The sequence below is a fragment of the Pangasianodon hypophthalmus genome, chromosome 12 (assembly GCF_027358585.1).
Source record: "Pangasianodon hypophthalmus isolate fPanHyp1 chromosome 12, fPanHyp1.pri, whole genome shotgun sequence".
NCBI classification, from domain to species: domain Eukaryota; kingdom Metazoa; phylum Chordata; class Actinopteri; order Siluriformes; family Pangasiidae; genus Pangasianodon; species Pangasianodon hypophthalmus.
Window position 1 is genome coordinate 10,132,175 of NC_069721.1, and position 14,873 is coordinate 10,147,047.

The 14,873-nt window shown below is 38.4% G+C and overlaps 1 protein-coding gene across 3 annotated transcripts; it reads left to right on the top strand.

The window, feature by feature from the left end:
• Positions 1–101: 101 nt before the first annotated feature.
• Positions 102–14,410, top strand: atad1b (ATPase family AAA domain containing 1b). Of its 3 annotated transcripts, XM_026914999.3 has the most exons (11): positions 102–336; positions 1,423–1,513; positions 4,433–4,620; positions 5,720–5,818; positions 7,188–7,308; positions 7,401–7,601; positions 7,975–8,081; positions 8,228–8,317; positions 8,423–8,473; positions 8,556–8,683; positions 12,300–14,410. In XM_026914999.3, the coding sequence occupies exons 3-11, from the start codon at positions 4,447–4,449 to the stop codon at positions 12,418–12,420; spliced, it is 1,092 nt and encodes a 363-aa protein (XP_026770800.1). In that variant the 5' UTR covers positions 102–336; positions 1,423–1,513; positions 4,433–4,446; the 3' UTR covers positions 12,421–14,410. The 3 variants fall into 3 exon arrangements, with proteins under 3 accessions (XP_026770800.1, XP_026770801.1, XP_053094954.1); XM_026915000.3 differs by lacking the exon at positions 1,423–1,513; XM_053238979.1 differs by lacking the exon at positions 102–336 and having other exon boundaries at positions 1,319–1,513.
• The last annotated feature ends 463 nt before the right edge of the window (positions 14,411–14,873 follow it).

A 14,873-nucleotide genomic window follows, 5' to 3' on the forward strand; every position in this document is an offset into this window, starting at 1 on the left:
TTTTCCCACCGGTGGCGGAGGGATACCAGGCTCGACACTCATCCGAACTCATTTTTTGTTCCTGAGTCACGTGTCTCTCTGAAACGAGGGAAGTGTCCAGTGTTTTATATCAGATTACTTAAAATATCGCCTTTATCCTGTGTAATGAGCCTCTGCGCTTCCAGATAGCGTTGTATTGTCTTCCTGTGAGTAAATCTGTGTGAAAGATCTGTGCGAGTCGGCGGCGTGAGTGTTGCACTGAAGAGAAAAATCTCAGTAAGCGTGCATTTGCCCCCTTGGTGGACAATTCTGCAAGAGAGGGCAGGAAATTACTGAAATGCTTACGCAAGCAGAAAAGTAAGTCAGAGCAGAAACCGCAGTTTAGGGCTCTCGAAATGAAACAAAGCCGTTTTGTTGTAACAAGGTCAGATAGTTTATAGAGCTGATTTGTTTTTTCTGCTTTAACTTTTGACTGGAGTGAGATGTGGGATTGATGACTTGCACATAGTGAGCAGCTCTCTGCTGTGCTCTGTGGCCCAGAAGGGCGGGACACAGAGGGCCAACATTTCACACAGGGCTTTTTTTTTCTTTTTCTTTCTTTTTTTTTTTTTGACGACAAATCGTTATTCTTTAGCGCCATCTGCCAGATTATTCAACACTACTCAAAATACAAAGGCTTCATAAGTGAGCTCGATAAAGAAACAATTAGCTATATCACAAATGAAATAGCAAAATCCTAATATTTTTATTATATGTCCACTTTACTGTCAGTTTACTCGCATGGGGCTAAAAACGTTCAATTAACTATCAATTCTTTTCCTTGCCTTGAAGTTTTAGCCAAAACTAAGTTGTTGTGTTCATATGAAATAGACAGTTGTTGTGATTTCCCTGAACAGCACCTTCACTCCGGATTTGTGTTTTGTGTTGATGAAAACTGCACAGCCATCAAGTAACTCTGTCCATCACATGTGTTTTTTTTTTTTCTTTCTAAGAAAGTGTTTCTGATGAGAGGTTTTTCGCCACAGCGTGTTTTGTGTATGTTAATGTTATTGTGTCACTACATGACAGCACTCATCAGCATGCTGCGTTAGAAAACTGCTCTTAGCTCTTTAACAGGGCCATGCGGCGCCCAGCAGCGTGCGCATGCGCAGTACAGTCCGGACAATGACGTCATCCCAGTAACCCAGCAGCAGGGTGAACGCGCCGCACCGGTAGAGGGAGCAATTTTTAATTTTTTATTTTTTTGCGTCTTTCGCACAGAGGAAGAGCCAGGTTCGGTGTTTTTTTTTTTTTTTTTTTTTAAGTGTTACCCTATATTTTCCTACATACATCGATTTACATATTAAACCATGGAATTGGTGTAAAAGACAGAATGAATAATGTGTAACTGGTCATCACGCATCCGCTCCGCTTGGGCTGTATGCTGTTTACGCTTTCGCACAGTAGGGGGCGCTGCGCATCTGTTCAGTTGGTTTGCAACCGCTCATTAAAGCCACCGAAGAAGTAAAGGCGGAAGAATCGGCGAGTCGTCGAGGTGAGTGTGTTATACAGTTTCACCTACTGTAGAAACCGATAATAGCTTTATTGTAAGCTAAATAAATATACAAGTATACAGTTTTAAAAGTCATAAACCAGCTTCACGCGTGACATTTACTCATCCGCTGTCTAATTCATAAAGTAATCTCTTTACGTGTGTATTTTAGTGCTGTGCTAATGAAAAGGTCAACGCTAATCAAAAAAAGCCAAGCTTTCACTTTTCAGCTAACTGACAATAGCTTAGTGTCCAGCTTCAGAATGAATTACAGTATAATAACAAAAACGCTATTACCTGTGCGAAATTGAGAGAAACAAGCTTTTTGAAGCGACCCTCGACATTAATGTTACAGCTGTCAGGCTATGTGATATATCTGGCTGAGAGCTCTGAGTGAGCTAAGTTAGCTGCTGAGCTAGCTAGCCCACCTCACTGTCATGGCACACAAACGAGCTGTAATGTAGCTCCAAGAAACACTTCAGTTTACTTGTAATCACACACATGGAGCCATGGAGAGGATCTGTTCTCTCTGTCTCTCTCTCTTTCTCACACACACACACACACACACCCCACATGTGCTTAAGAGATGTGTGTGTGTGTGAACCAAATGTGGCCACAGGAATAAAGCCACATGTTCACTTATTAAAGCAACACTTACTTATTCACACCATATTCACTCCACTGCTTGTCACTGGTGTTCCTTGTTGATTGTATGTATCCTTAATCATCTATAAAGGGAGATTTAAACTTGGCTCCACTTATTCCTGCATGGCTCCTTCGGACAGTACTGCACACGATTCTGCAGAAAAGAGTACTTTCTTAGTCTTAAACCATTAAAGTGACTCTGGATGCTCGCGTCTATAGAAAGCAGCACTCATTAAGTAGGAATTAAGGCCTTAGTTTACAATTTGTTCAATACAATCATCACATAGTACCTAACCTGATTATATGGTGCTTTTTAATTAATATACTAATAATTTCTGTGTCAAGAGAGCATTTTTTTTTTTTTGGCTCTATTGACCCTTAAAGTCTAAGCAACACATTGTTTTAGGTCAGGATTCTTCAATGAGAAACATCACTCATACCTAGTGTGTCAGTTAGTAGTCTATTATTTTAATAATGCATGACTGTAAATAAGTGCACAGTCCACAGAACTATAGGTAAATTTCGTATGTGAAAATTAAAATTCATTATATAAAAGAATGGAAAAATAGCACTCATGTAATGAGTCTTTTATGAATCACTGTGTGGAAGAGCCCACAACTGCAGGCACTCTGTGCTCTCTGCATCTAATAAAAGGACTGGGCTTATCAGAGTCAGGAGATGAAGTCAAGAGTACGCATCACATCTCAGCCGTTTAGGGGTGTCCATCGGGACGCGGATCCCATTAGATGAAGCAAAAATGTTGAGGTAGTGAGCGGTTTTTACTTCCTTGTGCACAAGAGCAGGCAGTTATACGTGAAGCTCGCAGAATAAAGAACAGACAGAGAGACATGAGAGCATGCTAGTTGTATGCGCAGTGCTGCGTGATGCATTTACTGCTTTCATTCAATCATCTTCAGTAGCCACTTTATCCTGGTCAGGGTCATAGTGTTTTAAATTGCTAATTGGTTTATACTGTGATAAATACAGGCGTCACAAAAGTCTCCATACACAGAGGACTATGTATTGCAGCACCACATCGGTTGTGCCTTCATCAGTGGATGTTCATGGACGTCTTCTCCTCGGTTGGTCCTCAACACTTCCAGTCTTTTTGAGTTTGTTAATAAGTTTGGCAGCAGTGTCATGTGTGATGTGCTTGCCGTGTTTCCTGTTAAAGTTCATCGCAACCTTGCGACAGCTTCCCTATCCAGCCATGACAATGATTTCAATACATTCTCCTTTTGTCACAGGCATTCTTAAATGTTTTCTGAAAAAAATATATAGCATAAATTAAGTATGAAAAATTTTGGAAGACATTTTTCTAAAAAGTGTTAATTTTCCCCATGTATGGAGACTTTTGGGACACCCTGGAGAACCAACAAAGTCTGTCAGAAAATATCACAGGCAGGTGCAGTGATAACTGCAGGAGGTCAAGCTTTCTATGGGGCAGGAATGGGGGCGGATTTCTACCCTGCTAGCAAATGATTGGGTTTGCCGTTTACTTGGATTCACATATTGCATTTCATATAATATTTTGATGAACCTAAAGCATATTTTATACCAAAAGCGTTGTGGAAGCACGTGTCGGGGCATGCGCCATTCGCATCTCTGCTTTCTGGTACTGCTGTAATAAATGTAACGTGAAAATATTTCTAAATACATGCATCATGACTGTACATGGGCACATAAAGTTGTTAACGCAATCAGAATTTCACTTCTGCGTTGTTTTGTAGCAGAAGTTTGGATTGTAACTGACACCAGAGTGTGAGCTGCTGCAGTAGGCTACAGACTGAAATATCGCCCATCTGCTGTTTAGATAATGGCCATACACTGCAATATATAACATGAACATTTTTTCTGTAGTGTTTTTAGCTAGAAACCGGGACCGTGCAGTGCACAAATACACTCATTTTTATTTTAAATAGCCATTCTGCATTATAAAATCACTCTTTTAGGTGGTGTATTCTCTCCTCTTTCAAACATCTAATAACAGAAAGAGATGTTAAACATTCTTTTAGTAGGAGAAATGCACAGCGTGATTGTTTTAGGATGGCAATGTTCCAGCACTACTAGGAAAGGTTTCTGCACGGGTTCACCCTCGTACTCATTGGTCTGGGTCAGAGTAAATAAGACAGCTTAAATGTTTTGTTGAAACCTCAATATATTATCTAACAAAGTAATTTGTTAATCTCACACCACACACTCTAAATTTAAAAATAAATCTGGGAGCCATCCGTGTTTGTGAATGCAACTGTGTTCTGTGGCCTTTTTCCCCCACAGGCATTTAGGTAATTATGGTGTTGAAGGAGATACCAGCAGACAATATCACCCGGCCCTTGGGCCGCAATGAGGTCATTGGTTTACTCTTCCGCCTTACGATATTTGGTGCTGTTACCTACTTTACAATAAAGTGGATGGTGGATGCTATTGATCCAACAAGAAAACAAAAAGTTGAAGCACAGAAGCAGGTAAATAAACTCCAAATGAATAATCTTTGATCATTTCTTTTTTTTAATTTCTGGTTTTTTTTTTTTTGTTTGTTTGTTTTGGAGCTCTGGTTTGTTTTGGTTTTGTTTCATCAGACATCATTCTTTTAAAGGGTTTTCATTTACCTGGAACTAGTAGAACTAGTTCAGTGTGATTTTTATATTACTGTAATGCAAATTAGTGCTGCAGAGATTATGTGACTTCATTGATTAAAGGAGTACTATATAGGAAAAGAATTCACACCAGGGTCGGTGAATACAGCTTGATATAAAGCAGAGGCGGAATGTCTGGCATAAAATTCATGTGAATTAAATGGTTGTATAAAAAGATAATATATGAGAATGAGCATATTAATATGAAACTATCATTTCTGTTACAAACAGAGCCAATCTCAGACCTGTTCTATTGTAGGAAATCAATCAGCACCTCCAGATCTGAGAATTCAGCTGCGCTGTGGTGTAAGAAATTTATCGACAGTGGATTTTTATATTGCTGATTTGTCATTTACTTAACCAACCACAGAAATGTGTTATAATGTAAGATCACCTAGGCCTCTGTTCCTGGGTAGAATTTAATACGATAGTGAAGCCGCTGGGGGCAGCACACAGCGCTGGCCCAACACTCTTACATGAATCTTAAACGATTTCATTTGCAACGTAAAGTCTTCATGCTTAGATAACAAGAAACCAAGCGGACGTAACTTAATTAAATGTACTACGGGACGTCCGCATTTGTTTGCCATCTTTTTCCCCCAATTTTGTCTTCTTCCAATTCCCACTCACCAGCTGGCTTAAATATGTTATACACGATATTATTTTTTTTAAAAAAAGCAAAAACAAAGTGAAATTAGTTTATCATTTTCATGTATATTTGTCAATTAATTCACATGAGAAATCAACTGTTATTAAATGTTCTTTTTTTTTTTTTTTTTTTTTTTTTTTTTGCAGCCCTAATGCAAATTATGATTGCTACATATAAGCATTGTACTGTGTGTCATAATGATATTGCATATTAGCAACACAATTGTAGATTATACTGGTTTGGTGAAATGACTAATTAAAAATTCCTGCTTTCTTTCAGGCAGAGAAACTCATGAAGCAGATTGGAGTGCACAACGTCAAGCTGTCTGAGTATGAGATGAGCATTGCAGCCCATCTGGTGGACCCGTTAAGTATGCAAGTGAGGATGCTGTTTAGCTTCAGTCCTAAACTTATGCTTTTACTCCAGAGTTTGTGACTTGATGTTTGGATCAAGTCCTCTGTGTAGCCTTGTCTTGGCTGATGATGATAATTGCGAACAGTAATGCACACACACCACTGTTTATCAACAAATGAACATATTAGTGAATTAAATGAGATTTCTGATTCCCTTTAGTTGCCTTGCAATTAAAAACATAGTACAAGTAATAACTTATTTTCGTAATTAGCTTCTTACTCTTAGCTATAGTTTATATGGTCAATTTGCCAGTAGAGTTTCTTTTTTTTTTTTTTTTGGCTAAACAGTCACCAATGAAGCGAAACTATCACCAACGGTATCTTTCCATTACATATTAACTTTTGCTAATTGCAAATAAGAAACAATTTGCAACGTACACATACAACGTGATGCAAACAGTCACATATCCCGACTAAATCAGCGTTACACCACAACCAATAACATACTTCCTGTGGGATAACAACCGTAACACTGCATTGGTGTTACAATCTTATCTGAGTTATTCATCAACTTATCACGTATCCAGATCTACCAGATGCCAGCTGCATGCCAACAAACTATTTGGAAGGCGTGCAAGAAGGCAGCCTTTTCTTTCATCTTTTCTTTCACCACTAAAGTAAGCATTTGGATGTCACTACTGGAATGGGGTTCTATGGTCGAAAGAGACAGAGCTCTTTGGCAATAAACGCTCAAGATGGATTTGGTGTAAAAAGAAGGGTGGCTATACACAAAATATAATCTCCACTGTTAAGTGTGGTGGAGGATCTGTGCTGTTGTGTTTTTGTTTTTCCAAACATCCTGAGAACCTTGTTAGGATGCATAACACCATCGACTCCATGACGTGCCAAGATATTTTGAATGATAATCTGGGTGGCTCTGCCAAAAAGCTAGCAATGGATTGTGGTTGTATCTTCCAGCAGGACAGTGATTAAAAATGTACATTCAAATCCATACAAAAATGTTCACTGATCACAGAATGTAGCTTCTGATATGGCCACCCCAGTCCCCTGATCTAAAGCCCATTGAAAGCCTGTGGGATGAGGCTAGATTCCTGTCATTTTCAGTGTGAGATTCGGCTAATTAACCATTTTTTCATAACCTTTTTTAAACCATCCTTACCAAGAGTGCCAATAATTCTGGAACTGATGGTAACATTTAATTGTGATTACCTGAAATAATCCCAATTAGCTTGAACAATTGTGATTAGGTCATTAGGTAATGATTGAGACATACCAACTTTAACATGAATCAGTGTGTTATCACAAGACTTTTTTTTTTTTTTGTGGGGGGGGGGGGAAGAGAATTGTTTTGTAAAATCTTGATGTGTTTTCAGATAACGTGGAGTGATATAGCTGGCCTAGATGACGTAATAACTGAGCTGAAGGACTCAGTCATTCTTCCCATCCAGAAAAGGCATCTGTTTGAAAGGTCAAAGCTTCTTCAGCCTCCCAAAGGTGAGGACATGGATGAAACTGTTTGTTTGTTATGGTGCATTATTACAAACCATGCTGAAAACAGTGTTATCAGATAGTCTTGTCTTTACCAGGAGTGCTACTGTACGGTCCCCCAGGCTGTGGAAAAACTCTGATAGCCAAAGCCACAGCCAAAGAGGCCGGTTTCCGGTTCATCAACCTGCAGCCCTCCACTCTGACGGATAAATGGTACGGCGAGTCCCAGAAACTGGCTGCAGCTGTCTTCTCCCTGGCCATCAAGCTCCAGCCCTCTATCATCTTCATTGATGAAATTGGTGAGCACATACATGTAAAAAATAAATGGTCTGCCAAGAATTACCCATCGTGGGTTTGAGGTTTTTTTTTTGGTTGTTTGTTTGTTTTTTTAACCCAAATCTAGATAATGTCACCTGCAGTTCATTTTCTGTGTATTGGTTTGAGGAAAAATCAACTTGCACATATCGGCCTTGGGCTGGGATTTTTGAAAAATGATGAGTAAATAATGCTGTCATTGTTGGGCTGCTTTCATTTTGCAACTCCTAGGAAAACTGTCCTAGATACCGAAAGAGGACACTAAGACAATATTAAGAGTTTGGCATGTATGAATCACTCCAGTAATACAATACATGCTAAACCTGAGAATAAATATTACTTCCTTTTCTCCTGTAGACTCCTTTTTAAGAAACCGCTCCAGTTCGGACCATGAGGCTACTGCCATGATGAAGGCTCAGTTCATGAGCTTATGGGACGGACTAGACACAGATTACAAATGCCAGGTACAGTGAGCGGGTCTATGCATTTTTGTGGTGTAGTTTGCTTGAAAGTGTCTCAGGTAATAAATAAAACAGGCTCTTCAGGTCTTAAAGCAAACACACAATGAATTGACTACAAGATTTTGTAAGATGGATTTCCCTTTGTTCAGGTTATAATTATGGGTGCCACCAACCGGCCTCAGGATCTGGACTCGGCTATTCTTCGCAGAATGCCTACTAGGTTCCACATTAATCAGCCTGTAAGTGTCAGCACGTTTCCAATATGAGCAGGTTTCAGGTTTAATTGAATTACCTCTGGCACACTGCTCTATTCATTAGCTGCTCCTGTTTTTTTTTCTACACAGAATATCAAGCAGAGGGAATCGATACTGAGGCTCATCCTGGAGAATGAGAATGTAAGTGTTAAATGCATAGATTGAGCCTGGGTCTGACTGGTGTGCTGAAAATATATGCACTAATCATTTTTCAATTCTGAAGATTGGGGCCAGCGTAGACCTGCGTGAAATAGCAAAACACACAGATGGCTTCTCGGGAAGTGACCTCAAAGAGATGTGTCGAGATGCAGCTCTGTTCTGTGTACGGGAACTCGTGCATGCTGAGGAGAGGTAAGCCTTGGGAAATTTCTAGCTTAGGTAGTTATATCAGATTCTACAGAAAGTAATCATTTGTGTATAAGAAATAATATTATATCTGTATCTATATATTACAAAAGAGAGAATCTCTTGTATTGTATTGTACAGTATATGAATTGTATTATAAGATCACATGCGAAAAGTTCATTGTCAGAATTATGAGCACATGTACAGTATTGTGCATAAGTCTTAGGCACATGCAAAGAAATGCTGTAGAGCAAAGATGCCTTCAAAAATAATGAAATTAAATGTTTCTACATTAAAAAGACTACTAGAAAGAGCAGCAAACAGTAATAAATGAAACAAAGTCAGTATTTGGTGTGACGATCCTTTGCTTTTAAAAAAAAAATAGAAAAGTAGTCTCGGGTGCAGTGTGTGCCGTTTTCTAAGGAAATTAGTTGTAAGTGTTACTGAGCATCTTGCAGAACCAGCTACAGTTCTTCTGGAGACTTTGACTGTCACACTCGCTTCTTATTTTTGCGGCAAAACTCAGCAGCCTTCATTATGATTTTTTGTCTGAAAAGTGTCTCTTACGTAATATGCTACTTTCTTTACTGACATACAAACATTTTTCTGTAACATTTAATTTTGTGATGGAAATGTTTTTGTACTGAATCAATAATGTAGAAGTCATAAAATAAAAATCTATAACAAAGTTTGTACTAAAAAAATAGGGTGCTTAAGACTTTTGCACAGTATTGTATTTCACAAAAACACTAATCGCTTTAAAGCATTGTTTAAAGCTTTGTTAACTTTCAGGTTTTCCTTTTATATTTTCAACAAAGTTTAGTTAGCAAAGCAGCTCTTTGTGGAGAGCCCACACTAACCAGCTATGCAGTGAAACAAAACATTATAAAGAACATACTTGGTTTGCCTATCAATCTTACTAAAAGCATTTTATTAAACTGTGACACTGAAACATTTACCTATGTGTCTATATTATTCATCACACGTGGTGAAATTCAATATTTTAACGACTCAGTATATCAAATATCTCACTGTAATATGGCACCGTTCTTTCATTTAATGCAAACGGTTTTCAGTGGACAGTGCAGCCTGAGTGTAAATCTCCTTTTGTGACCCTAGATTCAAGTACACTATATACTTCAGTAACAGACACCCATGCATGGCACACTTCTCACAGAGCATAACAGTTCAATAAACTATCGTGTATTTGTCTATGATTAAAGACTGTGCAGTTTATCTGGTGTACACCATTCATGAATATACTGAAGACGTGGCCATTTTTATTTTAATCCAGTCATGCTGACTTGGTTGCAGAACCAAGTGATTTATAAAGAAGTGATTCACTTTGTTTCGCTGTCATTTTGACCTGTGACTTTGTTCAGATTTTCAAGGTGTAATTTCACTGTAGCTCTGTGTAGCACTACCAGCATTGAACTTGGATGTAATATCTTACTGGCCTAAAGTGACCATTTGCTTTTAGCTGACAAGTTGTTACACCTGGCTTCATTTTCAGTAACATTATTCTGCAGAGTGACAATATTCAAGGCATTTGAATGTCAAGCAGTATCATTCATTGTTCATTTAAAATAAATAATGAATGATATTGGGGTTTTGGTACTTGCTTAATGCAGTCTTTCTTTTATAATGTATTGATATACAAAGATTGAGCATGAGGCATGGTATTATTTAGGCTGATATTTTGTATTATGAAGGCTGGAAGTACTAACGATCAAGAAGAACTTGTGCGTCTACATACCCTGTAGCAAGCAAGGTATGTTGAAGGTTAGGGTATAATTAAGGTTAAAGCAATCAGTGTGAATTCAAGACAAGAGGTCTACATAGTATGCATGGAGCTTTCTGTGTAACAACCTTGTGCATGTCATGAAGTCACTCCCGTCTCTGTAACTTGTACAGTGTATACAATGCAAATCTGTCATACCTAATAATTGACGTCCAAAGCAACATTGCTTAACAGATGTGTGTCTGGAGAAATTCGCAGTACTATTGAGAGATGGAGAAATTGAGAGAGATATTAACAGAGATTGGAGACTTGTATAAGTACAAGTTATTGAATCTTTTTGCTGTGTATCCTGAAGTAGCCCAAGCCAAAAATGCAGGTAATGTGTCACTTTTGATGTGATAACCACTTAATATGATATACCTTGACTTTGAACAGGCATCCAATGCCTTTTTATTTTTCATCTTTTTTTTTTTTCCTTGGATTGTTGGAAAATGGTGCATGTTGCTGTTGAAATGCAAAACATCTCTCCTCTGGAGGGAAATTCTCCAGGCTCTTTCGTGTACATGAGGTCTGGGCTAATGCCTTTTAATGGTTGAAGGCTTTTTTTTTTTTTTTTTTTTAAGAAGACAAATGCTATAACTTTATCATCATACTATTGTCTTCACTGTTTTTACTCTGACGAGTAACATAACATAGTGTAGACTTTGTTAAGAAAATGAAATATATGATCCACTTCTCAGTCAGTAATGTAATTTAAGAAGTTTTTGAAGTTTTAAGAAGTCTTGCCCTGAGGAGAGGCATCTGTCTGGCCACTTTGCCATAAAACCCAGATTGGTAGAGTGTTGCAGTGATGGAAACTTCTGTAAGTTTCTCCGATCGCCACACATGATCTCTGGAGCTCAACCAGAGCGACCATCACGTTCTTGGTCACGGCGCTTACCAAGGTCCTTCTCCCCGATTGCTCAGTTTGGCCAGGTGGCCAGCTCTAGGAAGAGTCCTGGTTGTTCCAAACTTCTTCCATTTAAGAATTGTGGAGGCCAAAGCGCTCTTGGGAGCCTTCAATGCAGCAGAAATTTTTTTGTAGCTGTCCCCAGATCTGTGCTTTGACACAATCCTGTCTCTGAGCTCTGCAGGCAGTTCTTTTGACCTCATGGCTTGGTTTTTGCTCTGATATGCATTTTCAGCTGTTAGACCTTATATAGACAGGTGTGTGCCTTTCCAAATCATGTCCAATCAATTGAATTTGCCTCAAATAGTCTCCTATCAAAGTGTAGAAACATCTCAACGATGATCCAGAGAAATGGGATTCACCTGAGCTAAATTTCAAGGGTCTGAATAGTTATGTCAATGTGATTCTTTTTTTTCTTCTTCTTCTTTCAGTTTTTTCTTTTTAACACATTTGCCGAGTAATCGCAAATCTGGTTTTTGCTTTGTCATTATGGGGTGTGAATTGTAGACTGATGTCGGAAGAATTTAAAGCATTTAGCATAAGGCTGCAACATAATAAAAAAATGTGAAAAAAAAGAAGGGGTCTGAATACTTTCTGAATGCACTGTACATTTATTCATTTGACAGGAACATTTATTCAGAATGACTTGACGTAGGAAAACAATCCAGTCGTACAGCAGCACTATCTTAATTGACCCAGGAATTCTTTTCACTTTACACTGGTAGGGTGTGGGCAGTTTCAGGAGATCCAGTATTTTGTTAGGTCATGCTGAACAATGCAGAAAGCAGACCTGTTTTGTTTGCCACAAGAATATAACTATGCCAAGTCATTGTGGCCTATGTATTCTCATCAATTTCTGTTTATCTTAAATGACATTTTTGGCCCGTGTGGTGTAAATAGTTTTTTCTTAACCAGCTTGTATTTCTGTATAGTTCAGAGGAAGACTACATCCGACCCATCCAGCAGACTGACCTCCAAAAAGCCACTGAAAAGATGAAAAAGTCGAAATCGGCAGGAGCACCAAGTATGCTGCTGGATGCAGCCTTGGACTGATTCTGATACTACTGGCCAGGGTGAATTATTTCCCCAGAAGATTATAATACTTTTTGTAAATTTAACATGTTTATCATATAATATGGTTTGCATAAGAAGGTGCTCTAGAAACAGGATATTTGATCTATCAACTCTCTCTTTGCAATATGCCTTTTTTTCTTTTCTTTTTTTTTTTTTTTTTGGCTATTTTTGCCACATCATACTATATGCCTTTTGGGCATTAGGTTTGCTAAGAACTTGCTGCATGGGATATTAGGAGAATATTTATAAAACTGTACAGAAGCAGGCAACATGTGTATATAAAGCACCTAGGTCATATTCATTTCAGACAGTTAAAAAAATAACAGATCAGGAAGGGAATGAGATTCCTTTGTATTTCTAAAGGATTTCTACTTGCTGGTTTGTTTAGTGACTTACGTTTACAGATACTGGATATATAGTGTAGACACCCCTGTTAAAATTGTAGGTTTTTGTGATGTTAAAAATCAAAGCAAGATGTCGGTTCTATTTCCACCATTAACGGGACATAGCAGCCAATCTGAAGCCATTCCACTGTTGACTTGGATTAGTGCTTTGGGTTGTTATTGTGCTGGAAGGTGAAATTTTTCTTCATCTTCACCTGTCTAACAGAGGCCTGCAGGTTTTTATGGCAAAATAAATGCTGCCACCACCATGCTTCACCGTGGCTATGGTGTTCTTTGGGTAATAAGCTGTTGTGCGCCAAACATTTCTTTTAGAATTATGCCCGCAAAGGTCTGCCTTGGTCTCATCAGACCATAACACATTTTGCCACACAGTTTGGGGTGATTGTATGTATGTTTTAGCAAATTGTAGGCTTGGATGGTTTTTTTTTCTTCTTCTTCTTTTTTTATGAGAATAAACATGGCAGACTTGTGAAGAATATGAGAGATTGTCACATGCAGGGAGTGAGCAGTACTCGCCACTCTTGAGATCCCGTAGATGCTTTGTAAGCTACTTGTATACATGGTTAAAGCAGTCAGATGAAACCGAGATGATGTCAAGAAAATCCTACATCCATCCATCCATCCATCCATCCTCTGTACCACTTATCCTACACAGGGACGTGGGGTAACCTGGTGCCAGTCCCAGGGGACTCGGAGCGCAAGGCGGGGGAACACCCTGGACAGGGTGCATACTCATCGCCCACACACAAACACACACACACACACACACCTGACAATTTGGAAATACCTACAACGCATGTCTTTGGACTGGGGAGGAAACCTGAGTAACCAGAGGAAACCCCTGAAGCACAGGGAGAACATGCAAACTCCACGCACACAGGGCGAAGACGAGATTTGAACACCCAACATTGGAGATGCGAGGCAAACGTGATAACCACTAAGCCACTGTGCCCCATCCCCAAAAACAGCTGATCTTTTTTTGGGGTTAATCTGACTCACTGAATGTGATTGGTTAACTCTGAGCACAGCCACATGCTTCATTATAAAAAGATGCAACCTGCACACTTATGCAACCAGGTTATTGTAAGTTTTTCTTCTTTCTAAAATGTTTTTGTTTATTTTTCACTTGAATTTTTGGTTATGTTTATGGGTTATGTCACATTAAAGGTGGAAAAATATCTGACGTGATTTATCTTGGTTTCACTTATTTCCGTGACAAAAACCAGACAATTTAACAGGGGTGTGTAAACGTATTATATCCACTGTACAATGGTCTTTGGATTGAAATACAAAGCATGTTTTTGAGCAGTGTACAGAGAAAAGCTTTTGTGATGTGTAATGTGGTATTTTCTCTAGCAATAAATAGGGGTGTACAGACTGTCTGTGACCTAAGCTATATCTGTCCTTTAAAAAACTGTTCAGATGTCTTTTCTATTAGTGTGTGGATTCTGAAAAGATTTTCTACACAGAGGAAGAAAAGTAGAATAGAAGTTAACTTAAGTGATGAGTATAAGTTGTTAGCTCTTATAGTATGTATATAATGCTTAGTAAACAATGTATATCAATCTTTTCAATTTTGTGTGATTAAATAATGCTGTGTAACAGTTTGAACACACACACACACACACACTGGAACACAATGTTTTGTGTACTACTGGATTTTATTGGTAGTATTGCCCATGATGAAAAATGATCAGAGAAGAGATGAAATCATACAAGTATGAATAAAAGGCATAATGTATACTACATTCATTTACTGAATTGTAATAAATAAGTTTAGGTTGTTACTTTACCAAGACTAGCCAATAAATATGTTTTGTCCTTCACATGGATCCTAAAGCACTCTGAATATCCTCATAGACTCAGACATCACTTTGAGTTAGTTTTGCATAGTTAGTTTTCTGTACATTAAGAAATTCTGTAAAAGTTCATCCTGAATATGGGTTAACAATTTCAGGCACATGAGAAAGTGGATATGTAAACTGGATATGTCAATGTGAGTAGTTCACACAGTGTTTTTTGAGGTAC

Excerpts from the sequence above, each read along its gene's own strand:
- atad1b (XM_026914999.3), top strand. The coding sequence starts at position 4,447 with ATGGTGTTGAAGGAGATACCAGCAGACAATATCACCCGGCCCTTGGGC. Across the intron at positions 4,621-5,719 it reads AAGTTGAAGCACAGAAGCAG|GCAGAGAAACTCATGAAGCA; the intron begins GTAAATAAACTC and ends GCTTTCTTTCAG. Across the intron at positions 8,474-8,555 it reads TCATCCTGGAGAATGAGAAT|ATTGGGGCCAGCGTAGACCT; the intron begins GTAAGTGTTAAA and ends TCAATTCTGAAG.